This window comes from Ascaphus truei, chromosome 5, assembly GCF_040206685.1.
Source record: "Ascaphus truei isolate aAscTru1 chromosome 5, aAscTru1.hap1, whole genome shotgun sequence".
NCBI lineage: Eukaryota > Metazoa > Chordata > Amphibia > Anura > Ascaphidae > Ascaphus > Ascaphus truei.
Genome location: NC_134487.1, coordinates 131033750 through 131059249, shown reverse-complemented (window position 1 = coordinate 131059249; position 25500 = coordinate 131033750). Strand labels below are relative to the sequence as shown.

The 25500-nt window shown below is 42.0% G+C and overlaps 1 protein-coding gene across 12 annotated transcripts in view; it reads left to right on the top strand.

Moving 5' to 3' along the window:
- The window catches only part of UIMC1 (ubiquitin interaction motif containing 1), a 94283-nt gene that overhangs the window by 1448 nt on the left and 67335 nt on the right, over positions 1–25500 (top strand). For 9 of the 12 annotated variants that reach the window (XR_012801725.1, XR_012801726.1, XR_012801724.1 and 6 more), the window contains exons 2-4: positions 207–374; positions 12558–12645; positions 20075–20199. Coding sequence is in view for 7 of the 12 variants with exons in the window: in XM_075600801.1 (XP_075456916.1) it covers positions 216–374; positions 12558–12645; positions 20075–20199 (372 nt within the window). In the remaining 5 variants the exon portion in view is untranslated. Of the gene's footprint in view, positions 1–128; positions 375–12557; positions 12646–20074; positions 20200–25500 lie in introns of all 12 variants that reach the window. The other 3 variants (XM_075600802.1, XM_075600804.1, XM_075600807.1) reach the window with 3 other exon arrangements.

Sequence of the window (25500 nt, the reverse complement as noted above, 5' to 3'; positions counted from 1 at the left end):
TACATTTCATAGTATTTTCATCATAATGGTGACTCAGATTTTAAAGGGCAAAAGCAACCATGTTTATTTGATTGCGCTACAGAGCAATATTGGTCAAGAAAACATAATAAATACATCTGCCATTTAAGAGTTAACAGGAGCTGACACTTGGAACAGAGGAATCCGTTCTCCTGCACAGCACCTGTAACCTGTTAACTTCTGTACAGTTGGGGAAGATGCCTCGCAAGAGGAGGAAGAGCCACTCAGAGGAAGCACGGGGGCACAATTCACCAAACGAGGAGGACAGAGGAGAGGATGGACGCTCAGAGGGCAGTGATGAGAAGAAACAGATCACCGAAGAGCCGTTTATCGTGATCTCTGATAGCGACGGAGAGGTTTGTAATCCAGGACTCCCTTTAGCTGACCGCCATATTTAACTAAACTCTGTTGTGCTAATCCTGGGGAGCACAATCTTTTTCTCCTGTGCTCCCCCCCCTGCCGGTTGTCCCCCTCTCTGCGTCCCCCAAGGTGATGTTACATGACCCCGCCACGTTGCCATGGTGATGTCTCCAGACACCGCCTGAACCAAGGTAAGTGAAGTTTACAGAGGCCTTCGCCGCTTCCCCAGCACTTAATTTAAGTGCCTTCAGGAAGCGCGCGGGGCCTCTGTAAACCCCGCGCCCCCCGCAGATAATCTTGCGCCCACCAGTTTGCACACCCCTGTGCTCATCTATAAATTCCTTAAATCTTAACACAGTTTACTAAATGCAGGACACAATGACTGCACGATTGGTCCGTTTTCACATCAGTCTTTCTACCTCCTTGGGATATTGATTAGAAGCTGTTAGATTTCTAGATTTGAAGTTGAGAAATGTTTAGGAATACTTCTGCCAAAACGTTAATCTGGGGGGGCGCACTTCAGCATGAAGTATCAGCCGTGTGTCCAGCAATGGTTGCGTTCTAGTGACCAGCATACCTCATCCTGTTGTTTATCTCAAATTGTCACAGTATTGATTGCTAAAACCCTCAAAACCATTCCTGGATAATGTAGTATACATGCAAGTGTAGCACACAACATATTGTAATATAACTTTGTGTTTGAATAAGATTGAATGGCAGTGTTGGTGTAGAATATCAGAGTATATACCAAGATCGCACCAGAGGGAATAGTACAGCATGTTCTATATATATATATATATATATATATATATATATATATATATATATATATATATATATATATATATATATATATATATATAGATCTCCTGCTACTGCTAAGGTGAGGGTGACAGTGACACTTTTTTCTACCTAATTTGTCTCTGTAAAACAAAGTACGCATTTTGCCCCCATCGAGGCAGAGCCCTGGGAAGGAAGGCTGTGAAGACTCCCACAGAATAGGCAGATTTAATTAGCTTTGGGATTTGCTGTTTTTTTCTGATACTCTGTAGTTGATTCAGGAAAAAATTAATGTTGAGCAGTTCCTTGATCAGCTTGCTCTCGAAATCTCTCCCTTGATCGGAGTGCGGCCGCTTCGGCAACCCATAGTGGATGAAATACTTCTCCCACAGTACTTTGGTGACTGTGAGAGCTTTCTGATCTTTCCTCGGAAACGCTTGGGCGTACCGGGTGCAGTGATCGGTCACTACTAGGACGTTCCCGATGCCCTTTGAGTCTGCCTCTATACATAGAAAGTCCATGCAGACTAGGTCCATGGGACCAGAGCTCTTTAGATGACCCATTGGAGCTGCGCGTGTGTACAGTGTCTTCTGCTGGATACACCACAGGCACTTCCGAAAATGGCGCACTACGGGCTCTCGCATTTTGGGCCAGAAGAAGCGGTCTCTCACTAGTTCGAAAGTCTTTATCTGCACCCAGGTTTCCATGGTCGTGGTGCAGGGTTCCGTAGGACAGGGTACTGCAGGCTTCTGGGTAGAACTGTCTCTGGTTGGGGTGGTTGTGATAGAGCGTGGTCTCCATTACAGAATTGTCCCCTATCTGGAGATGCTTCTTTGTAAAACTGTAATAGATCAATAGGAACAGAGAATGAGTCATCAGATATTGTGGCTACATCAGGGGTGCGCAATCTTTCCCCGCTGCGCCCCCTGGCTGCTTCCCTCCCTGCTCGCGCCCCCCCCCCCTCCCCTCCTTTACCTGCTCTCTGGCGTCAAATGACGCAGCGGGATCACGTGATGTCACGTTGCCATGCCAACATGACGTCACATGACCCCGTCGCCGCATTGCCATGGCGACACGTCACCGAAGAGAAGCTAAGTGAAGTTGCAGAGGCCTCACGGAATCACCCGGCATTAATTTAAATGCCTTTGGGGAAGCGCACGGGCCACTGCAACCGCCCCCCCCCCCCAGAACAATCATGCGCCCCCCAGAACAATCATGCGCCCCCCAGAACAATCATGCGCCCCCAGTTTGCGCTCCACTGGGCTACATAGACATTTATAAAGCTGCAGTTAATTACAGTAAAATAAGTAGATGCCGGGGGTAGAAAAAATAACATGGTTGCTGGATTTGTTACTATAGGCAGTCCTCGTTATCCAACGGAATCCGTTCTGGAAGTAGCGTTGGATAGTGAAACCGTTGTAAAGTGAGTCCCATGTTAATCAGTGGCGGTGAGCGTCGGATAACACATTCCGCCGTCGAAAAACAGCCCATAGGGTTGCATTGTAAAGCGTTGGATATGCCATTCGTTGTAAAGTGAAACGTTGGATAATGAGGACTACCTGTACAGGAAAAATTGGCATTACGATAGTTAATAGCACGTAAATCCTGTACAAATCTATAGGACGGTTTTCCTAGTGCTGATGGTTTTTTAACAGGTAAATTTGGTGTATTAGATGGGCTAATAGTAGGAATTATTACAATTGGTGTATTAGATGGGCTAATAGTAGGAATTATTACAATTGGTGTATTAGATGGGCTAATAGTAGGAATTATTATTCCCTCCTTTAGTAATCCTTCTATAACGGGCCATATACTTTCCTGGGATTTCTTACTTGGGTGGTATTGCGATACCATGGGAAGATTAGTACGGCTCAACCCCGTTATAACGCGATCCGTTACAACGTGAATCCGCTTATAGCGCGATGCAAGCGTGGCTCCCAATTTTCGTATTTATGAATACTTTACAACACGATGTGATTCTTTGGACCCCAAGCACAGCGTTATAAGGGGGTTGAGCTGTATTAGGTTTTAAATGTACTACGACAAGTTGCTGAACGGATCAGTCCTACACGTGCACCCCAAAACTGGAACAACCTACCAGAGACTCTCATATCCACCACCAGCTTAAGTTCTTTCAAATCTAAGGCTGTCTCACACTTTAATCTGGTCTGTAACTGTTTCATACGCTCATAACATATATTTTCTTTAACTGTGCATGCAATGTCTTGTATATAAATGTATACCTTGTTCATTTATGTAACTGTATTTGTAACCATGTATTATTTGTTTTACTCTGTGCCCAGGACATACTTGAAAACGAGAGGTAACTCTCAATGTATTACTTCCTGGTAAAATATTTTATAAATAAATAAATAAATAAATCCGTAGAATCTGATGCCCACAAAGTGTAGGGTAAACGGTTGAGTTCAGTCTCTAACTACCTTTTGGGTCATTATTTTTTTGGTGCTTGGTCCCAATTTCTGTCTCCTCTCCATCTTGAATAATTATATCTCCCTTGTCTGTTATTATTAGATCACTGCTGCCCTCTGCTATTAGATGGGTTATTGGTATAATAGACAGTTTGTGCCTCCATTAATGCCACTTCCTTCTTTTTCCTATTTAGGAGCAGTTACTTTTCCCAAATTTGTGACTGGTTTAAGTTTTGACCTATTCTGACCCACGTTTTACAAACCGTAAATTCTATTTATCACACAGATTTATCTTTTACTCGCACAGGTTTTTAACACAGTTTACACACAGTAAAAAGTGTTAGGGCTGTTATAGAGTGAGCGCGTGCGCGGCACTTATAATTGGCTGAGGTTAGTCAGCCCTTCTATACCAGGGCCGCGCGCGCACGGCAGTGAGCGTCCAGCCGGCCGACAGCGGGGAAGACGGGGAAAATAATCTTTTCGCGCCGCTACCGGCGCTGAAGAGAGAGAGTGTCTGTCTGTCTGTCTGTCTGTCTGTCTGTCTGTCTGTCTGTCTGTCTGTCTGTCTGTCTGTCTGTCTGTCTGTCTGTCTGTCTGCACAATGTTAATAAATATTTTATTTTTACGAAACTGTTTTTTTGTTTTTTTAGAAATTAAACATACACATACATTCACACAAACACAAAGTACCTTCTCACAGCTCACATTTCAGCATACACACAAAGCGCACATCACGTGCACGCGCGTTCGCACGGCCGCACACTATAGAACAGCCCTTAAACAGTAAAAATGAATCAACCTGTTTTTCAGGATTCCCGTCACCAAGGACAATTTTACCATCAAAAGTATTAACCCCAGGAGGCACAATTATGTAGATATTTCAAAAGGTGCCTTTACCTTGGTTTCTGCTCAGAATTTTGCGTCCTGATGGGAGTTCCTTCGGTTGGGTTCGGACACCGTCCCTGGATATCTGGGATACTGCCGACAACGCCAACTGTAATATTAAGAAATAAAAAAATAATATTGGTTCAAGAAAAGCAGATTTATTGATTACAAGTACAAATACAAGTGATCACAGGGAGAGTCAAAAATAAATGACTCTAGTTTGGTTATTTCTGAACAGAGCTTATATACACAAAATCTGGATGTTTACATTGCTACATCAGCAATAATACATGGGTGACGCAGAGAAAATAAAAAAAATACCAATAATGCTGATAATACATAAATATCAAATTACTTGCAAAATACACAAAAACAGCTTGTGATCATGACTCGTAGATTTTCCTAATTTGTAACAACCTATTTCTAAAAAGAGAAACTTGGGGTTAGCCATTTTCTGGTGAGACAATAATCCTCCCACTACAGTAACCATGCACTCCTGCACATCCCATGTCCCCTAAACGGCGCAATACAAAATATAATCCTGACTCCATTTTGTCTAACTCTCCGTGCCCCCTCCTAATCACCCCAATATCGACAAGACCATCAGATCGTGCTGATGCAGGGAACGAGCGACGCCAAGCTCCCCGTCGCGCGCACACTGGGGCCGTAGCTAAGGCTTCATTTCTGTTATCACATTTTTGTTTTACATGGTAAAATTGCAATCACTGTTTTGTGTGTGTGTGTGTGTGTGTGTGTCTCTTGTGATAGATATAATTAAGGCCCAGACCCATCAGAAAGTTCCAGTCTCTGGAAAGGAGATTACCCGATGGTATTCCCAGCACTTGCACTGACGCGAGTCATCTCACAAATGTACTGAAGGCTATAATTACCAAATAACATTTTTGTTCTTCATTTAGTGCTGTAAGAGTTGAGGTCTCAAAGCTATCACAGGAAAACCTGGGTTTTAAACATGTTGCCTTAATACCAAATACATTTGTTAAGGAAAAATGCACTCGAGCGCCCATTACTCTGTTCCACTCTATATGGACTAAAAACTTTTCATGAACATAAATTGCCAGTATGTCATACACCCTGCTTCTCAAAATGTTTAAATGTTACTAATGCGACTAAACACCCCCAAAAATGTTTTTACATAAATTTGGGGTTTTAAGTAAAAAGCAATATAAGTGCTAAAGAACCATGAATTCTAAAGATGTATTAAAAAAAAAAAAAAAAAAGGTATGTGTGCAGCCATGCAAAAAGGGTTGAAAATCTCAGGTGCAGAAGCTTATTAATAGTCAGGGTTCATACTTGCTAAAATTTGCGTGTTGAAGTAAAGGTGGTTGGATATAGCAGGCACTCGGGAACATATTATCTCTCTTTATTTACACACACGCTTTAGGAGAGATCGGGGATTTGGGGATATCTCAGACTTCACATGTGCTGGTCAGACTTCACTAGCAACACTTTTATAGGGGCTATTATTGCGCGTGCAATTGTCTGGAGTAGTCTGAAATCTTGCCCTGCCTGCTTAGCGATGTGTATCTCTTTATTCAGCTATTCCTTCTCCATCGACACAGATGATTAAAAATTGCAGCTATTGAGAAAACTTTGCCATTTATAGCTTGGTTCTAGTAAGACTGAAATTAATATATGTGAGCAGGGAAACTTCTAAGCATATTAAGTGTGCTAAAGGAACGCCTGGGAGCGGCTAAGCAGAAAATGCATATACTCTGCAAGTAGTTTTAGCATTTTAATGGTCTGCAAGAGCAATTATTAAACTCCGTATTCATTAAATGATAAACGCAGGAAGGCAGCTGTGCCATTTACGGAGTGAGAAGTGCACAGGGGGAAGAGAGGCTTACATGAATTATAAACGGAAAATATCAGCTTTACTATTTTATCATTGATTAAAAGGATTTTCAACTTATCATTACTCATTGATCTACCCGAGTGCATTCAAGGGGGAATCTTTTGTGTGTTTGTTTGCAGTATCCCTTGTCCCCTTTTGCACCGGTGTATGACCTTTACGTTTTGCTTTCTTACCTTGTTACTTTTGCCGATGCGGGAGCCCTCCCCCCCTTCCCTATCCCCCCGTCTCTTCCCTTCCCCTGGTTTTCAGTTATAGCAGTTGTGCTAATTGAAGAAATCATCTGGATGCTATTCAGGTTGCGATGCCTTCTATTATGTCAGAGCTTTTATAGATGCATTCTGAAGACCACAACAATCCCACCTTTACATTGGTTGTAGGCAGGTGTCTCATGGTAGACTCCTTGGTAAATATGGGCATTACTATTTTGTTGTGCCATCATTTACTTGACCCCTGCTTTGTGCTTCCATGCTTTTTGCTCAGGATGTGAAATCATGGATAGTTTTGAGTGTTAGTACAGCCATCCTGAAGGCTTTAAAACCATGCTGGCATAGGATCTCTTACCATGCTGGCATAGGATCTCTTACCATGCTGGCATAGGATCTCTTACCATGCTGGCATAGGATCTCTTACCATGCTGGCATAGGATCTCTTACCATGCTGGCATAGGATCTCTTACCATGCTGGCACAGGATCTCTTACCTTGCTTGGATAGGATCTCTTACCTTGCTTGGATAGGATCTCTTACCTTGCTTGGATAGGATCTCTTTCCTTGCTTGGATAGGATCTCTTACCTTGCTCGGATAGGATCTCTTAACATGCTGGCATAGGATCTCTTACCATGCTGGCATAGGATCTCTTACCTTGCTGGCATAGGATCTCTAACCTTGCTGGCATAGGATCTCTAACCTTGCTGTCATATGATCTCTTACCATGCTGGCATAAGATCTCTTACCATGCTGTCATAGGATCTCGAACCTTGCTGGCATAAGATCTCTTAACGTGCTGGCATAGGATCTCTTACCTTGCTGGGATATACCTCAGACGTAGAACGTCGAGATCCAAAGTGACACTTAAAATTTATCAAGGACCGCTTTTTAAAACATGGGAAGCTTATCCACCAGTCTCCCTTCTGCAAAAGTGGGACAAAAAATATATATCGCCAGATTTAATGAAAAAAAACTCCATTGCTTTCAGTAGACTTTTCCCCCTTATATAAATGGGGTGCTATTTGCTCCAACTTTTGTTTGTTTTGCAGCTAGGAGACTTTGCATAACTGTGCATGGCATTGGAACTAGGTTCAATCATTACAATCCATAGCATGACATTTGTACTGCATGAGCCTGAAAACACGGTGTTTTAAAGTGTTTGCATGTCCAGTACTTTATACAGTATGTTTCAAATGTAATCTTGGGAGAGCAGACAGTCTGCCATTTTCTGCTTGTAATACTATTTGCATTAAATAATGAAAATGCTGCTTTTATAGAGGCAGTCCAAGCAGCTTAAATCATGTTTTTTCTTTTAATATATGCAGCTTTTGATTTACCTTTTATTGAAAACGAATGATCTAAGCTGACGATCGATTAGTTATCCCATGGTCAATCAGCAAAATCCTGCTTCCCAGGGTTCAGTAAGTGGCTGTTTTTCCGTCTCAATCAATTCTTCAGTCAGTGTAACTCAGTAACTACAATGTATCCTTATATTACTAAGGTAACATAATCTATTGTTACAGTTTGCAGTTGAAACTGCTGGTAATATTGGCGACAAATGATCACAAACCAAAGTGTTGCAAAGATCTTGCACTGCTGGAACGGTGTGGTAAATCTGCTATAGAAATCAAAGTGTATGCTCAGTATATTAAAACACATTACAAATGGCATTGAGTTGAATACATATTTAAAAATTTTTTTTTTAAAGTATTATCTAATACTGCAGAACCGATTTTATAAAAAAAAAATAATACACTTGTAAGATATTCAAGGGATTTTAAGTAAGGGGTTTTGATAAGTTAAATGTGATTTTCCTTTTAACCCCCAAAATAGAAGCAACTTACAGGCATACCCCGGTTTAAGGACACTCACTTTAAGTATACTCGCGATTAAGGACATATCGCCCAATAGGCAAACGGCAGATCGCGCATGCGCCTGTCGGCACGTCCTGGACAGCATTACTGGCTCCCTACCTGTACCGAAGCTGTGCGCAAAAGCGGGGAGACTATAGAGCCTGTTACAAATGTGTTAGTTTTTATTTACTTATAAAATATTTTACCAGGAAGTAATACATTGAGAATTACCTCTCGTTTTCAAGTTTGTCCTGGGCACAGAGTTAAGTGAACAGGGTATACATTATATACAAGACATTGCATGCACAGTTAAAGATAATATATATTATGGGCGTATGAAACAGTTACAGACCAGATTAAAATGTAGGACAGTGACTATCTGTCAACATTAAAGTATTGTTATTTTCTGTTTTTATACAGACTGTTTGTCTGTTATTGTTGATATACCCTCATTGGGGTAGTGGGAATTTTGGTTGAAATTAATGGATATGTATCCTTGTTAATTATACCTGTGCATCATGAGTGCGTGCCAATAGGGACCTGGGTGATTCTGTTCGCCATTTGTGTTTTTGCTTTATCTCCTCCCTACGCACCTGGAGCCTTATACTTGATTGTTTGTTTTTGGTACTAAGCGATAACTGTATCTTTGTGTGTTAAAATGTGAGACAGCCTTAGATTTGAAAGAACTTAAGCTGGTGGTGGATGTGAGAGTCTCCGGTATGTTGTTACATCAGTTATGCACGTATGTGATGATTGCAGTACAGTATATGCATCAATAAGTGGGAAAAAGGGAGTGCTTCACTTTAAGTACATTTTCGCTTTACATACATGCTCCGGTCCCGTTGCGTACGTTAATGCGGGGTATGCCTGTAATTGTTTCCTTAGAAAAATTAAATGACCCTAATCATAAAAGATTTTTATTTTTTTATTTGATTCTTGTTAAAAATGAATAATTTACTTTTTACCGCTAATCTTATTGGATAACAATGGCCTCATAATTACTTTGCATACAAAGATCAAAAAAAAGGAAATTAGGTAATGATTGTAATAATTCATCTGGTTACTACGAACATAGTAAGTGTAAAAAAAAAAAGTATTTAAAAATACGTATCTGATTTTGTTTCTTTTTATGCTTCAGTAACTTAAATGTAACCTATTCATGCAAATATCCCACTTGATTATTATTTTTATTTGTTTTAAACTTCCCTCTAGGGAAAACAAAATACGGCCAATAGAAAGGCTCAATGCTTGCTGCTTCCTGTTGGATGGCCATTTAAATCCCCTTTAGAAACCAGGAAGTAATACCGGTAATTTTGTAAGTACAGGCATACCCTGCATTAACGTACGCAATGGGAGCATGTATGTAAAGCGAAAATGTACTTAAAGTGAAGCATTACCTTTTCCCACTTATCGATGCATGTACTGTACTGCAATCGGTTTATACGTGCATAACTGATGTAAATAACGCATGTGTAACAGGCTCTATAGTCTCCCCGCTTGCGCACAGCTTTGGTACAGGTAGGGAGCCGGTATTGCTGTTCAGGACGTGATGACAGGCGCATGCGTGAGCTGCCGTTTACCTATTGGGCGATATGTCCTTACTCGCGAGTGTACTTAAAGTGAGTGTCCTTAAACCGGGGTATGCCTGTATCTTAGAAACTGGGAATCGGGGGGAGGGGGATAGCTGAACATAGTGTGGTTCAGCTCTGCAGGACCCCCTGGTTCCCATGCTGTAAATTAAATTGTTATAAGTTGTCATCGTAATAAGGTGTGATTGTAGCCTTAAACATGCCACTGCCATTAGTTCATTTTAACCCTAGTGAGGTTTGTAAATGTCTGAGTTTTCTCAATAGTACACCCAAATCTGAGTAAAGCACAGCTCTATCCTAACTCTTGCTGTGATCAATGGTTTTGTTGTAACATAACGGCTTTCTTCTTTCAGTGATTTTTCTTTTCCATGTATGTATGTATGTATGTATGTATGTACGTTTTTATTTATATAGCAAACATCCAGGTACATAGCGCTTTACAATACACGTGACATAATATTAGTCATGAACCGGGTACCTGGAAATTACCCGGTACCCGGAACCGGCGCTGGGATCCGGTGCCGGGAATTTCCGGCCTGCTCTGCTCTCTCAGTTCTCCTCTCGGAGAACGGCAGGAGCAGAGCAGCAGAAGAGACTTACCTGCAGCTGGCGGCGGAGGGTGAGGAGGACCACGGCGACATCCTGATGGCGGTGGGAGCAGAGGAAGACATCCTTCAGCTGGTGGCGGTGGGAGCAGAGGAACATGTGACTGGAGCAGTAGCGTTACTAGAGGACAGCCGGGGAGGAACTGCGCTGTAGCAACGGCAGACACCGGAAGTCGGAAGACTTCTGAGTCAGACCGCTGGGGCGCGCTCGTCCCAGGCTGTCCTCTAGTAACGCTCCTGCTCCAGTCACATGTTCCTCTGCTCCCACCTGCTGAAGGATGTCTTCCTCTGCTTCCACCAGGATGTTGCCATGGTCCTCCTCACCTTCCACCGCCGGCTGCAGGTACAGCTCTACATGATATAACGGGAATAAGCACTGCAGACACAAACACTAGGAGTCCCTGCCCCATAGAGCTTACAATCTATGTGGTAAGTCAGGAGAATTTATAGAGACAGGAGTGTGTTCTGGTAAATGCGTCTGCAAGGTGCCACGGTCAGTACATATGAGATGTAGTATAGTATCAGCTAGTTAAGCCAGCGGTGCGCAAAGTGGGGGACGCGGGGTTTACAGAGGCCCCACGCACTTCCCGAAGGCATTTAAATTAATGCCGGGGGGGGGGGGCTGCAAGGCCACTGTAAACTTCTCCTTACCTTGTTTCAGACGCTCCTGGTCATGCATCGCCATGGCAACGCGACGTCAAATGACGCCACAGGGTTATGACGTCTGCAGCAAGGTAAGCGGGGGGGGGGGATAGGGGGACAGACGGCAGGGGGGCGCAGTGAAAAAGATTGCGCTCCCCTGAGTTAAGCTACCCATATGCTTCTTAAAAAAAAAAAAAAAAAAAAAAAAACACTTTAAGAAAGGTACTAAAAATGGAGAGTCGGATATTGAAGGGGAAGGGTATTCCATATGTGTGAAGCAGTGAGTGGAAGGTCTTGGGCGGGAGAGGGCTTTAGATACAAAAGGGGTAGACAGAAGACCGCCTTTGGCAGGACGCAAGAGTCGGGCAGGCATATAGTGAGAAGATAAGGAGGGCGCGAGCACTGGGTGAGAGCAGGCAGGAGGGCACAGGGCAAAAAGTTTGCGCATCCCTGACCTAGACAGTGTGAAAAGAGAAGAGGTTCAAGGACAGATCCCTGGGGTATGCCCACAGAGAGTGAGGGGGATAAGTAGAGGTACCGTAGGTGGGTGCTAGATGACCACCTCGTGGATAGGAAGAGGAGAATAAAGCTGGACAGTGTGAGCCTCAAAGGATGGAAAAGAGAGGGAGGAATAGTAAAGGTTTAACTGCAGATTAATGAGAGGAGGAGCCCCACGCCTCCACCCCTGCCATGCGGGCGAGGAGTGTGGGAGAAAGGAAGGCCACCATAAGAGAGGGCAGCTTCCAGAGCAGAGTCAAACTGATTGAGCCAAGTCTCAGTTATAGCAAAGAGGAGCAGAGAAAAAGAGTTGTGTTTAGAGAGGAACTTGTTAGAAAGGGAGTGGGCATTCCAAAGGGCACAGGAGAAAAGGAGAGAGGAGGGGACGGGTGTGAATTTTTACATTTTACACCACGAGGAGTAGAAGTATGTGGTAGGCGAGGACGAGAGCATGTAGAAATCAGACCGGGGACCAGGATTGGGAGACATCCCCAGAAGCAAATATAAGTATGGAAAGAAAGCAGATGTGTGCGGAGAATTTGTAGGGGCGTGTTTTACTGTAGGGGGTATTGCTGTGTAATGTCAGAGGGCATAGATGGGGAAGGAGGTCATGTGAACTGATAAGTGGAGAAGGTAGGAGAGATGGAAAAATATAAATGGAGTTAGACATAATCAGAGTGGTAGAAAAATGTGTAGTTTAAAAAGAAGTGAGGTTAGAGCAAATATAAATGTTGGAGGAGGCATGGCAGTGATCAGTACTAGAACTGAAAATGGAGTGTTGGGTAAAGTTGTTTTTCTTTACTTTTTTCTTGGAAAAAGGATGCGAAGGAGGAAAATGGCTTGCCGAAAAAAAGAAACAAACTTGCACTGGAGCGAAGGAGAACTGTAGAAAAAAAGGGAATTGCACGTAAGTCATGGTCCGGCGGTGATGTGACATGTTGGGACAGTTGCCAATAGGTAAGGCAGATAATCGCCTTGCTTTTACTGATTGAATAGCGAGTAGAAGGCTGGCCTGTAGTCATCTTGGATAAGGGCAAATGTCTTCTTCCTATAAACAGGATTTTATTTCCATACTCGCTCAGAAGTGCTCTGCTGGTATATTACCCCGGAAGTTTTAAACCTGGGAGACCCCTGGTTTGCATACTTAATAACAATAACTTTGTTTTGTATAGCGCTTTTTTCCCAATGGGACTTAAAGTGATTCACACATTTAAAGCGGACAGTTAATAATAAATAAAAGTAACACATTTTAAAGCGATAAAAAATCACAAGATAAAAAAATTAGGATGAACAGAATATAAAATAGAACTATACTGGAATAAAAATGCTAGATAGGTTGTGGTTTGCTCCTCAAATGCCTTGGTAAAAGGGTGAGTTTTGAGCCTGTTAAAGATTTCCAGAGCTGGAACGTCTCGGAATCCCTCTCTCCTCTCTCTCTCTCTCCTCTCTCTCTCTCTCTCTCCTCTCTCTCTCTCTCCTCTCTCTCTCTCTCCTCTCTCTCTCTCTCTCTCTCTCTCTCTCTCTCTCTCTCTCTCTCTCTCTCTCTCTCTCTCTCTCTCTCTCTCTCTCTCTCTCTTCTCTCTTCTCTCTTCTCTCTTCTCTCTTCTCTCTTCTCTCCTCTCTCCTCTCTCTCTCCCTCTCTCTCTCTCTCTCTCTCTCTCTCTCTCTCTCTCTCTCCTCTCTCTCTCTCTCTCTCTCCTCTCTCTCTCTCTCCTCTCTCTCTCCTCTCTCCTCTCTCCTCTCTCTCTCTCTCTCCTCTCCTCTCTCTCTCTCTCTCTCTCTCTCTCTCTCTCTCTCTCTCTCTCTCATCTTGACATTGATTTCTGCTGGATCTGTTCATGAATGTCAGTGCAGGCAGGGGGCCGCAGGGAGAAGAGTTTGTGAACCCCTGCTTTAGCAGACTGCAGATAGGTGCCCCATTTAGTATTGATGACAGGATCAGGATGTGCGACACCGTTCAAGCAGCAAAACTAGTGACTGCAGAAGCTTGTGTCTGAAACTGGGAGAAAAAAAATATGCTGTTTGCTGTAGTAAGTATGGCTGTGTCATGCACCTCTCCGTTGTGCTAATGGGACTGCACTCGCAACCTTCTGGTTATAACTTGACACTTTAGTCCCATTTTACAGCAATGTATCTGTTGCTGAAGCCACCAAGTGACCACTTACATATTTAGCAAGCACAGATCATTGTGTTGATTTGCAATACCACAATAAGAATAAGTGTTATTGTGCTATCTTTGCGCAGTGGAGGGCTTATTTATTTGTACAGAAAAATAAACCGTTCATAAAACGTTAAAAATAATCTGCATCATAAAGCCGCTTGGAGGGAGTGGGGGCGCGCGTAATGAGACTCTATTGCGAGCCAACAGGCTGAGGCCGGGTCGAAATTCCAAACTATGGCCTGCTTCAGTTGTGCTGCGAGATAATACCTGACGATATCGGGGACCCCCACACCTCCTCCTGACGATATCGGGGACCCCCACACCTCTGTTTATTGGCAATTTTAATAAACAGTGGAATGATTTGAGGGGCATTTTTGGAAAACACTGGCATGTCTTGATGAATGACCCTGATTTTGAGGCATGTACTGCAAGACAGACCGACAATGACCTGCAGGAGGGCAAGGAACCTTTAAAGATAGGTTAGTACATAGCCACTACCAAACCACAATCCCCGTACATGGTTGGCGACAGGAGACCAGTGGGATCATACCCTTGTGGTCGCTGCCGAGCCTGTCCCTATATGGGGGCTACGAAGAGCATCCCCGGCAAGGTAGACACAACAGATCATACTATCAAAAGCTTTATCAATTGCCTTACAGTGGGAGTTATATATCTTATCACCTGTAGATGTGGCATGCGGTACGTAGGGAAAACCCACAGGGCCCTGAAAGTGAGGGTCCTTGAACATCTGGGGACAATAAGAAATACTGTTGATACCCCGGTTGCACGCCACATCAATGAACTCCACAATGGGGACCCAAAATATTTAACGTTTTGTGGGATTGAACATCTCCCATGGGGCCCACGGAAAGGTAATTGGGATAAGCGTCTACTACAACGCGAATGTCAATACATATTCACCCTCCAGACCCTCCAGCCAAACGGACTTAATGAGGGGTACATCTATACTCCGTTTCTATAGCTAAATACATCTCTATCCCCCAGGTATACATGTTCTGGGTATATACCAGAATACTAATGTACTTTTACATCTTGGGGTTCTGGGAAATACACGCACATAATGGTGCACACGTTCGCTTCTGATTTGGGGGCTCTGGGTATACAGTCGGAGTTTCTAAAACTCCCTTTGGTCGTTTTGACTACTAGAGGCGGCCGATTTAAGGACCACACAATCCTACGCCACACATGGACATCTACGTATACACGTGTATATACGCATGTATATATGTGTATATACATGGGTATATGCATAGATATATATGTATTAGGATCCTCCATCCGCAATGTTGATCCATCACATCATGGCCCTTAATCATTGTATCACCTGTGCATGTTGCACACAATCATACAGCTGAATCCATGGCATACCATTTCTGTTAACACTATCACATGGGTGTACTTACACCTATGAGGTTCATTGTTATGATATACTAACTGGACCACATTTAAGGAATATCCCCTTGTTTAATAGGGCATTAAGAGCATCACATCTGCCAAACTAATAATGGGCGGGTTTCTATATGCCCGCGTCATGCTTCCTCGCCGATAATGATTGGCTGTTTAGAAAGACGCACCCCCAGCCAACCTAGATAAAACACAGAGTAAATGACGCTCAAGCAGTGCCTGCATTACCTTGAGAAAGCGCCAGGCGGCGCGAAACGTACGTCGGTTTAGTTTTTAGATGTCACCACTATGACGTCATCAGGTGGCGCGGTGTCGGAGTGGTAGCTGAGAGACGGAAAGACCAGGTTGTATGCCTTCTCCCCAGCAGGATCGCAAGTTGGCGATCGAGCCTAAAATAGGCTATTATTAAGATTGGGGTGTATATTGCATATCCTGGATGACGCAGCTAGCTGCCTATATCCGCTGAAATCGGTCTGTTTTCACGGTCCCATATTATACTAAGGGACATAATTGTACACTGTGTGTACTCTATATGCATGCTGCAGCAGACTGTATTTTGACCAGGTGGGATACGTTGTTAAGCTGTACCTGTGTGCGATCGAGCCTATTTTGAGCCCTCACCTAAATAGGGTTGTTCACTATATACATTGCACTTAGTGTTATACTCATATTCATACACACGTGTTACAGAGCACTGATTGATGCGTTGTGAAGCAGGTCGAGTGTTTTTTTGTGCAGTATATGTATTAAGCTGCCATACACAACCCACTTAGGGAATAGATAAAGCAGTATATCGATCAGACCGATCCATTGGTGCTAGAGAAATACCTGTGTGATACTAGTATATATACACACAGGAGGCACCATATACGCTATCCTCTGTCCCCACCTACCCCCTGATCATTTTTAACCATTAGTTGTTAAGTGTCTTTGCATAGATGTTAATAAAATGTTTTAAATGTATTATTAAATGGTGTATGGGCTCCACCCAAGGATTAAATTATTCCTAACCATTTATTTGAGATAAACGAGTGCAAATAGGTTCTTGCTGGGTTACTCTCTTTGTACCCCATCCCCCTCTATACATGTATGTTCATATCCTGTATGCACCCTATCCTCTACAATATCTTTCATAGGCGGAGAGCGGCATTATTTTTTGTTATGTCAAAAAGAACCCCCCATACTTACATTTTAAATATACTTTTGCACTACTGGCAGTGAGGTTATAATCCATTAGGCCCAAAAATAAATATAAGAAGAGCTATTCATTTACTGAAAATTGCAGACTGGACAATATTCACCTGAACGTCTTTAAATTTACATAAATAACAAATGTAAAAAAATCAATGATTGAATATAATTATCGATTAGCTAGGGTCTCTTGTGGTCGTGGTTTATTTTTAGGCAGAAGAAGCCAATACCGTACTGTGAACTAGGCTTCTTTTGAAAGCTATAAGCTAATTACAGGCATACCCCGCTTTAAGTACACTCACTTTAAGTACACTCGCGAGTAAGTACATATCGCCCAATAGGCAAACGGCAGCTCACGCATGCGCCTGTCATCATGTCCTGAATAGCAATACCGGCTCCCTACTTGTACCGAAGCTGTGCGCAAGTGGGGAGACTATAGAGCCTGTTACACATGCGTTATTTACATCAGTTATGCACGTATATGACGATTGCAGTACAGTACATGCATCAATAAGTGGGAAAAGGTAGTGCTTCACTTTAAGTACATTTTCGCTTTACATACATGCTCCGGTCCCATTGCGTATGTTAATGCGGGGTATGCCTGTACTTTGCTGTGCAAAATGGCAAACTGAGTTTGTGTGTGTACAGTACTTAATTGCTTTAACTACATATGTGTAAAACAAATGAAAATATAATTAACGTGTCTTCTCTGGCTCATGTTTGCATGGTGAGGGTTTGAGGTTTGGAAAACACCTGTTAAAAATTGCATTAATTCCCACCTGAAGTGTGTGTGTGTGTGTGTGTGTGTGTGTGTGTGTGTGTGTTGTATGTCTTTATTTATATAGCGCCAAAAGGGTACTCAGCGCTTCACAAAGAATACAGTATAGGGAATTAGAATACAATAAGTGCAGCAAAAATCAGACAATGGGAAAGGAAATCCCTGCCCCGAAGAGCTTACATTCTAAGAGGTTTGAGGGGAAACTTACAGAGACAGCAGGTGAGGGTATAAGTGCTGTAGATGGGTGTGCTTGGCCACAATGGGTGGTAAATGTGACTGTGGGACAATAGCCATGAGTGCAGGCTATTGGGATGCTTGATTTGTGGGGCAAGTTTTAAGGTTAGTCAGTGTTAAATGAAAAGGTTAACACCATTTACAGGGGAAGAGATGGCAGGGAGCTGTGGGTGAGATCAGGTGTGTAAGTCTGGCTTCAGGCTTAGGGGAGATCCCCAGCAGCTGGAAGGAGTAGATAGAGGGTGTGAATAGAGGATTTGTGGGGGTGATTTTTATTGAGGGTTGTTGGGAGAGAGGTGTATAAATAATGGTGGAGTGGGGAAGTTGGATAGAACAGGGACATTCACCAAGGAGTGAGGAAACAGTAAACAGAAAATGCAATAAGGAGGGCATAGTGAGATACCGGAGGAGAGACTTCCCAGTTATTGGAGGATAAATAATCACAGCTTTTAGAAAGTAAAGTTCTCACAGTTGTAAAGTTGTTGTTCAGAGTCCAGATCTTCCTCCAATCTTCACCTGCAAGATTAACTCCAAACACTCCACACACTTAAATGTTACACAGCCATATGGCTCACAGCCAAGGTATCCTGCCTTAAGTATTCTAAAACACAGTCACATTGACTAACAATTAAGGGAGGGGTCTGCCTAAACTCAGACACCAAATTGTTAATTAAATTTTAGGATCTTGCAAATTGATTGAAGGAGACATGCCAATTAATACATTTTAAAATCTGTAGCTATTGATAGTAGTAGAATCCAGCTCACACATACCAATTAATACATGAATAAAATGTTATTGTTTTTCTTATAAATAGTCATTGGGAGCCTCATGGCAACAATCCCTTGCAATCGTCAGATCAGAGCATTATGCGCTGGGATTACAGAGTCCGCTTTTTCCAAGTACATATACTTTGCGAAAGTGCACATTATTAGGGGTCTTTTTTGTATTGCCTCTTCAAAGCAGCAAAACACTTGTACTATGTCTTTTTTTGTTGTTTTTTTCTAGGTTTAAAGCAGGGGTCTCTGGAACCGAACCCCATTAACCCCAGCTCCGCACGGGTTCCGGTACCTCTGCAGCTAGGCAACTTGTGTGCCTAACGAAATGGCGGCGTTTAAATGTCACACGAGCCAATAGGAAGCTGTGACCTGGATATTTAAACACCACAGATACTTACCTCCTGTAGGGGGGTTAGCTGGTATCTCTTGAACCAAGGGATCCCCGGAGCTGAATTGAATGGAGTTCAGCTCCAGAGACCCCCTGCTTCAATCCCAGAAAGAAAAAGAAAAAAAAAACAACACGTAGTAGAAGGTGTTTTGTTGCTTTAACCTAAATTGTAATGGATGCTTCAAACAACCTTATTTGAGAAGCTCAGACTAAGAGCACTTAGCTGTCAGTATAGAAAGCTGCGCTCTGCTGCCTAGAGTGGTGAAGGAAATGAGAAGAAACCGCAAGACTTCCTGTGTGAACTACTGCAGGATCTGGGACTGTCTTAATGAAAAGAAGATTAAAAAAAAAAATATATATCTAGATGTTGATCCAAATATGCATAATAATTGGATTGGTGTAATTTTAGACGGTCCTGAAACTACTCATTAATAAGACGTATAGTACATTTTTGTCGTGAGATTTAAAGCTGATGTTAGACTGCCGCAAAACAAAACAATTATATATGTGCATCAATACAATCTGCACACTGACAAGTGATGTAATCAATCGCTGAAGATTCGGCTCAGGGTTTTTTATATCAGTGTAGGGCCAGGTCCCGCTGGCTACTGCAGCGCCCATTGTGGCGGACGCTGCTGGGACAAGAGCCGCCCAACAATGGGGCCAGGCCCGCTGCAAGGGGGGGCCGCCGCGCTGCACCGACAAACTCCTGCTCTCAAGAAAATTGAGATCAGGAGTCGCGACGGAGTGCTAGGCCACGCCCCCAGCGTTTCAGCCAATGAGGGCGAACCTGCTGGTGACGTCACGCGGGGCCGCAGCCATAGGGCTGCAGAAGATTACTCAAGATGAAAAGTTCTGTGAGGAAGATCATGTGACCAGGCAGAGGCACAAGATACAATTGGTGCGCTGCTAGAGAGAGGGCAAGGCTCAAAAGCCAGAGCCTGTTTCAGAAGAGGAAGGGGATGTGACTTTGTAAATGGTTGCTATAGAAACAAAAATTCTTGTTACATTAAAAATGTCTAATCTATTTTTTTTTTAATATATATAAATGCTACAAGTATTTTCTCATAGTACAGAACTGATTTATTAAATAAAAAAAGCCACGTAGGATATTGCAAGAACTGCAGCTTTAAGAATTCTGCGTCAATAATTTAAACTTTCCATCAATGTTTGTTTGGAAAGTGTCTGAGGTTGATTTCGAGATGCCTCCATAGTTGCATTGAAGCATGTTCTTTTTATAGCATGAAGTATTTTTAAGTTGAGCAATAAGGTGGAAAGGAGATCTTATTAGTTTTGTGTTTGGAATTGTGAATGCCCGTGCCCCCTCCTCAGGAGACTTCAGCTGTGAACACGTTGATGGGATTTTTCATTCTTGTTCCTAGATATGACCGAGGAGGAACAGCTGGCACTAGCTGTGAAGATGAGTGAGCAGGAAGCCAACCATGTGAACTATAGTCAAGAAGAAGAAGAGGCGCTCCTGAAAAAGGCCATCGAGGAGAGTCTGCATGTAAATATTTTCCAGACCTTTAAACGTTTCTGCATAACATCCTGACAATGAGATAGGATGGGTCAGCAGCTTCTGGAGTCTGTCATAGATATACAGAAGGACTTGTGTATCTCCCAACTCCTGAATCACTGCAACGCATAGACAAAATGGTTGCACTTTTCCCTCTTAATGTTGAGCGACACTATCATCCTTTTTCCCACGTGTTGCTGCATCACATGGAACCATTGGTTCATATATACCATCCCCCTTATCAGTATAGAACAGCATAGCAAGAAAATAGCATTGAATGGCCCACTGATCTAACTATAGTCACTGGTACCAATAGGGTCTGTTGTTAATGTATCAGGTTGATATGGGACCTTTGGCATTGTATGGTGACATTGTTGCTATTCAGGATGGCTTAGTGTCGTGCAAAACCTATCCAATCAACATTTCTACTCATGTCACCCACAATGATGATGTTTTTATTTTTAATTTTTTTGTGGTACAAAGCTACCGTAGAGCTGTGCTATTTTTATATAGCAAATTAGTAGATTAGTCGGTGCCGGATTGCTCACTGGGCACATGTCTTGGGGACCCCTAGGTCCGGGGACCCAATAGGTTGCGGTGGGCCGGTGCTGCGGCTCTCCATGCATCAGCCTGGCGGTCACTGTCTGCCATACTCTCCCTCCTCCTGTCGGTGCCGTTATCCAACTTCTGGCTGTCCGAAATAGGGACCTGGAGGAGGGGGCTGCAGAGTCCCCGGATCTCACCCAAGGAAAGGGGTACTGGGGGGGGGGGGGTGTAAGTGAAAGAGGGGTGTCTCTTACATATATATTGGTCGGGCATCTCAAATGTGCCGTTATCTACCCACTTGGACAATTATATAGGCCAGAACATCAGCATGTTTGTTTGTAAGAAGACCTGTAGACAAAAAGACAATTTTGTACCATCATACATAGATTTTACTTCACATGGTAAGCAGTATATTCAGTTGCTCTTCTTAGAGTTTAAAAGTCTTTATACGCTTTAATAATGTTTATCCAAGCAAATTACACATTTCTGAGCACGTGGCCATATGATTTTATCAGAGCAGTTTCTGAAAGGCCATAACCATTCCAGGTGTCAAAGCTGATGTTTTGTACAGATGGTCTGATCCTAGTTGGTAACTTGTATTGATTCACGATCCACTAAAGTCCTATCAGACTGATATACAATACAAAACAATTTCCTAAATCAGTGGAAAATCACTGACTTGTGCAAAATATCTTATGCACAAGTAAATACTGACACACATTTGCCAATTACAATCTGTGAGTATGGGTTTAATAACGCTCATGCAAAATGGCAGACATATTACATCCAGATAGTGCAGGCATCATATAAGCCAGTGGTTTCCAACCTTTTTTGGGTCAAGGACCCCTGTGGAATTCTGAGGAACCCAATCCCCGCTAATAGCGCCTCTGAGATCAGATACATTGTACATTTTCCTGTATTTGGTACAATTTTAAAAGGAAAATATTTTTTTTTATTACATCAAGAATCTTAATATGTGACTGTGAAATATATACAGTGATAAAGGTTTAAAAGGTCCTCTCACAAGGGGTTGAGTGGTAGGAGACTCTCTTTGTTTCAGACTTAAAACACATTCATATGTGTGTCTGTTTATTGAAACCACTCTGTCAGCTCAGTATAATTTCAAATAATGTATATGAATATAAAACCCCATGAATACGGTATTAGAGCAGTTAAACATTTTCTCAAAGCGAGAGATGGAAATTCAAAGTTACACAATGAACTTGTCCTACAACTTCTTGACTTTGTATTGAGCCATAACTATTTCCTATTCAATAAGATCATGTACCTACAGATACAGGGTACAGCCATGGGGACCACTTGCGCTCCTACCTATGCTTATTTATATCTGGGCTGGTGGGAGGAAGCAGTGGTCTTCATGGAGGAACTTGAAAGATATACTATACATATCATTAAATGGCTTAGATACATCGATGATGTGTTATTGGTGTGGGATGGCACAGAAAAACTCCTCCAAGAATTTATCCAATTACTAAACACCAATGAACATAATCTCAAACTTACTTATCAAATAAGTAGAGATAAAATAGAGTTTCTGGACATTACCATCTTTAAATCCGAAAGAGGAGAGATACATACAAGTATATATCGAAAACCAACCGCAACTAATACTCTATTATTAGCGGAAAGCCACCACCCAAAACACATCATCGAGAATATTCCTATAGGACAATTTCAACGATTACGTCGAAACTGCTCAACAATAGCTGAATATAAAAAGCAAGCTATAGATATGCAAAATAGATTTCAAACAAGGGGATACACAAAGAACAAAATACGAAAAGCGTACTACAAAGAGCTACAAATGGATAGATCTAAACTTCTAATTAATAAAAAAACTCAGACTGATCATAATATAAGATTTATCAGTACTTTTTCAGATCAATCTTATCAAGTTAAAAAAATCCTTAATAAACATTGGGATATTCTCCTAGAAGATCCAGATCTAAGAATGATGTTAAAAGATCAACCACAAAAGGTTACAGTAGAGCCAAAAACCTTAGAGACACATTGGTGCATAGTCACTTCCAAGTACAATCTTCTAAAACATGGATGGGGGACAAACCTGTAGGGTCTTATCCATTTGCTCGATGTAAAGCATGTAATCTTATGACCAAAACTACAACTTTTACTGATTCTATGAAATCAAAAACTTACAGAATCAAGAACTTCATTAACTGTCAAACAATGAGAGTAATATATTTAATCACATGTAAATGTGGTAAAATGTATGTAGGTAAGACATCTCAAAACGAGAATATTGGAACACATGGGAGACATTCGAAACACCCGAGATAAACCGGTGGCCAAACATGTGAATGAAATACATCAGGGAGACATACAAACACTTCAATTCACTGGAATTGAACATGTGGCACCAGGCCCAAGAGGAGGAGCCTGGGATAGACGTCTCCTACAGAGAGAATGTCGATGGATATTCCAATTACAAACACAGAGTCCAGATGGTTTAAATGAAGGTTTTTCAGCATACTTCTAAACATTGAAAATCATGTATCAATTATTATTTTTTTAAATACAAAATAAACATAAAATATTATACTATTATTGAATATCCTATATATAGAAAATGTTTTGTTTTGTTTTTATTATAGGATATAGATAGTTTACACTAATATAATATTGTTAGAATATACTTGCCTTAAATCACTTAATTCACTTATTAATTAGAATTAGTTTAAGAGAAATGAGATTTAACACAATATTAGAATCACTTAACACTTTAATAATTTTGTCAAAATTATAGATAGAATTGAAATATATTAATTTAGTCTGGTTCGCATTGACCATTAGGGGCGAATCAAGTTAGATAGTATCACTCCTACATTCACTGTACACATGAATATCTATCACCCTATAATTATTTTTACTCCTATTTATTTCGATTTGAATGCCAATATTATCTCTGAAAATTCCCATGTGTACAATATTCCCTAGTTCCACTCTCCCGTTCAGCTCCCTATGTATGGAAGTACCTCTCCATATAGGGACATGCGATCTGAAATGAAAAGATAAAAAGATTAAAAACAGCATTTTACTACATACCTGTATACTATTCTACTTATAAACGTGATATATATTAAGCTATGAATTCCCAAAAGAATTAAACAAATTTACAACCCATTTCTTCTTAAAACCTGTCCTGATTGGAGAACAGAGTGATATACCCCCAGTCATTGAGGGTATATAAGCCAGGCAACTAGATCGGTAGGTTAGACTCCTCCCATCTGAAGAAGCGTGTCTAACACGCGAAACGCGTCATACGTTGAGTCCGACGTCACAGGGGGCGACACCTCGGTTCCAGGAACACGGCCAATATACTGCTGCTACGACACCATACTCTACACTTTTGGGAAACTGCATATCGTGCCTATGATATAGCAAGCCCTGAATAATATGCAATTGCGGTCCGCTGTGACCTTTGATTTGAATCTGATCTGGGTTACTATATTTATAGGTCCGCCGTGACCTTTAAGTGTTATTCACTTGGTTTTTGTGCACTCTAGGTCCGCTGAGACCATAAGTGTTCAGAGCTATACTGCCGCATGAATACATCTAGTGGGGCTTACTATTATATTTTTTTAGCCAGACACTAATAAATACACTATATAACTGTATTATCTACCATCTTTGTAGATTTAGTTGGTCTCATTGAAACAAAAGGATACTATTAGATCACGTATGGATACACCTTACTACTGTATAAGGATATTGTGTACATATTTTGAATTGTGTCAAATGGTCTTTGAATGTATCTATGGATATTGTTTATACTTGATTCGGATGCTAAATTTAGCTATCTATCTATCTATCTATCTATCTATATATATATACACACACACACACACACACACACACACACACACACACACACACACCCACACCCCCACCCCCCACCCCCCCCCCCCGCGCATTAACGTACGCAATGGGACCGGAGCATGTATGTAAAGCGAAAATGTACTTAAAGTGAAGCACTACCTTGCCCCCACTTATCTGTAGTGTAAAAGAACAATGTTCTAGTATAGTGCTACAAATGACCAGGTTTGATGGCAATGTATAAACAATCTTGATTGAAGAGCGTTAATCAACGGTAGGTTATATACACGAGTGAGTGCTGGGGTATACAGGTGGGCGTATATATAAGAAACATGTATATGTATAGCCCTGGTGAGTGTTGTGAGCAGAGATATATAAACCCTACCACATCACTCCCAATAAGGACACAGTCTCAGACCGCCTAAAATCACCTGTATAGTACCTCCCAGTAATGCAATAATGCAAAAGACTCACGTGAACCATGCCCGTTTTTCTCCTGAATATGCGTGCTTCTGCTGGGTAAAGTAGATATTCTGGTTATGGCGGCTGAAGGCTATTACAGGCAATCAGTGTGGTATAAGAGGGGGAACACAGCACATCTACACTCACTCTCTGACGAAGCGCCAAACACAGGCGTGAAACGCGTAAGAGGAGGAGATCTTGCACCCATACCTGTCTGCACCTGTCTGCACCATGACGTGCTAATAAAGAAAACTTTTTAATCTTCATCACTGCTGTCCTGTGGAGTCCTGTCGTTCGCTGTGCTCTGTACTACCGCATCCGGTGGCCACCAGAATATTTCCCCCACTTATCGATGCATGTACTGTACTGCAATCGTCATATACAAGCATAACTGATATAAATAACGCATTTGTAACATGCTCTATAGTC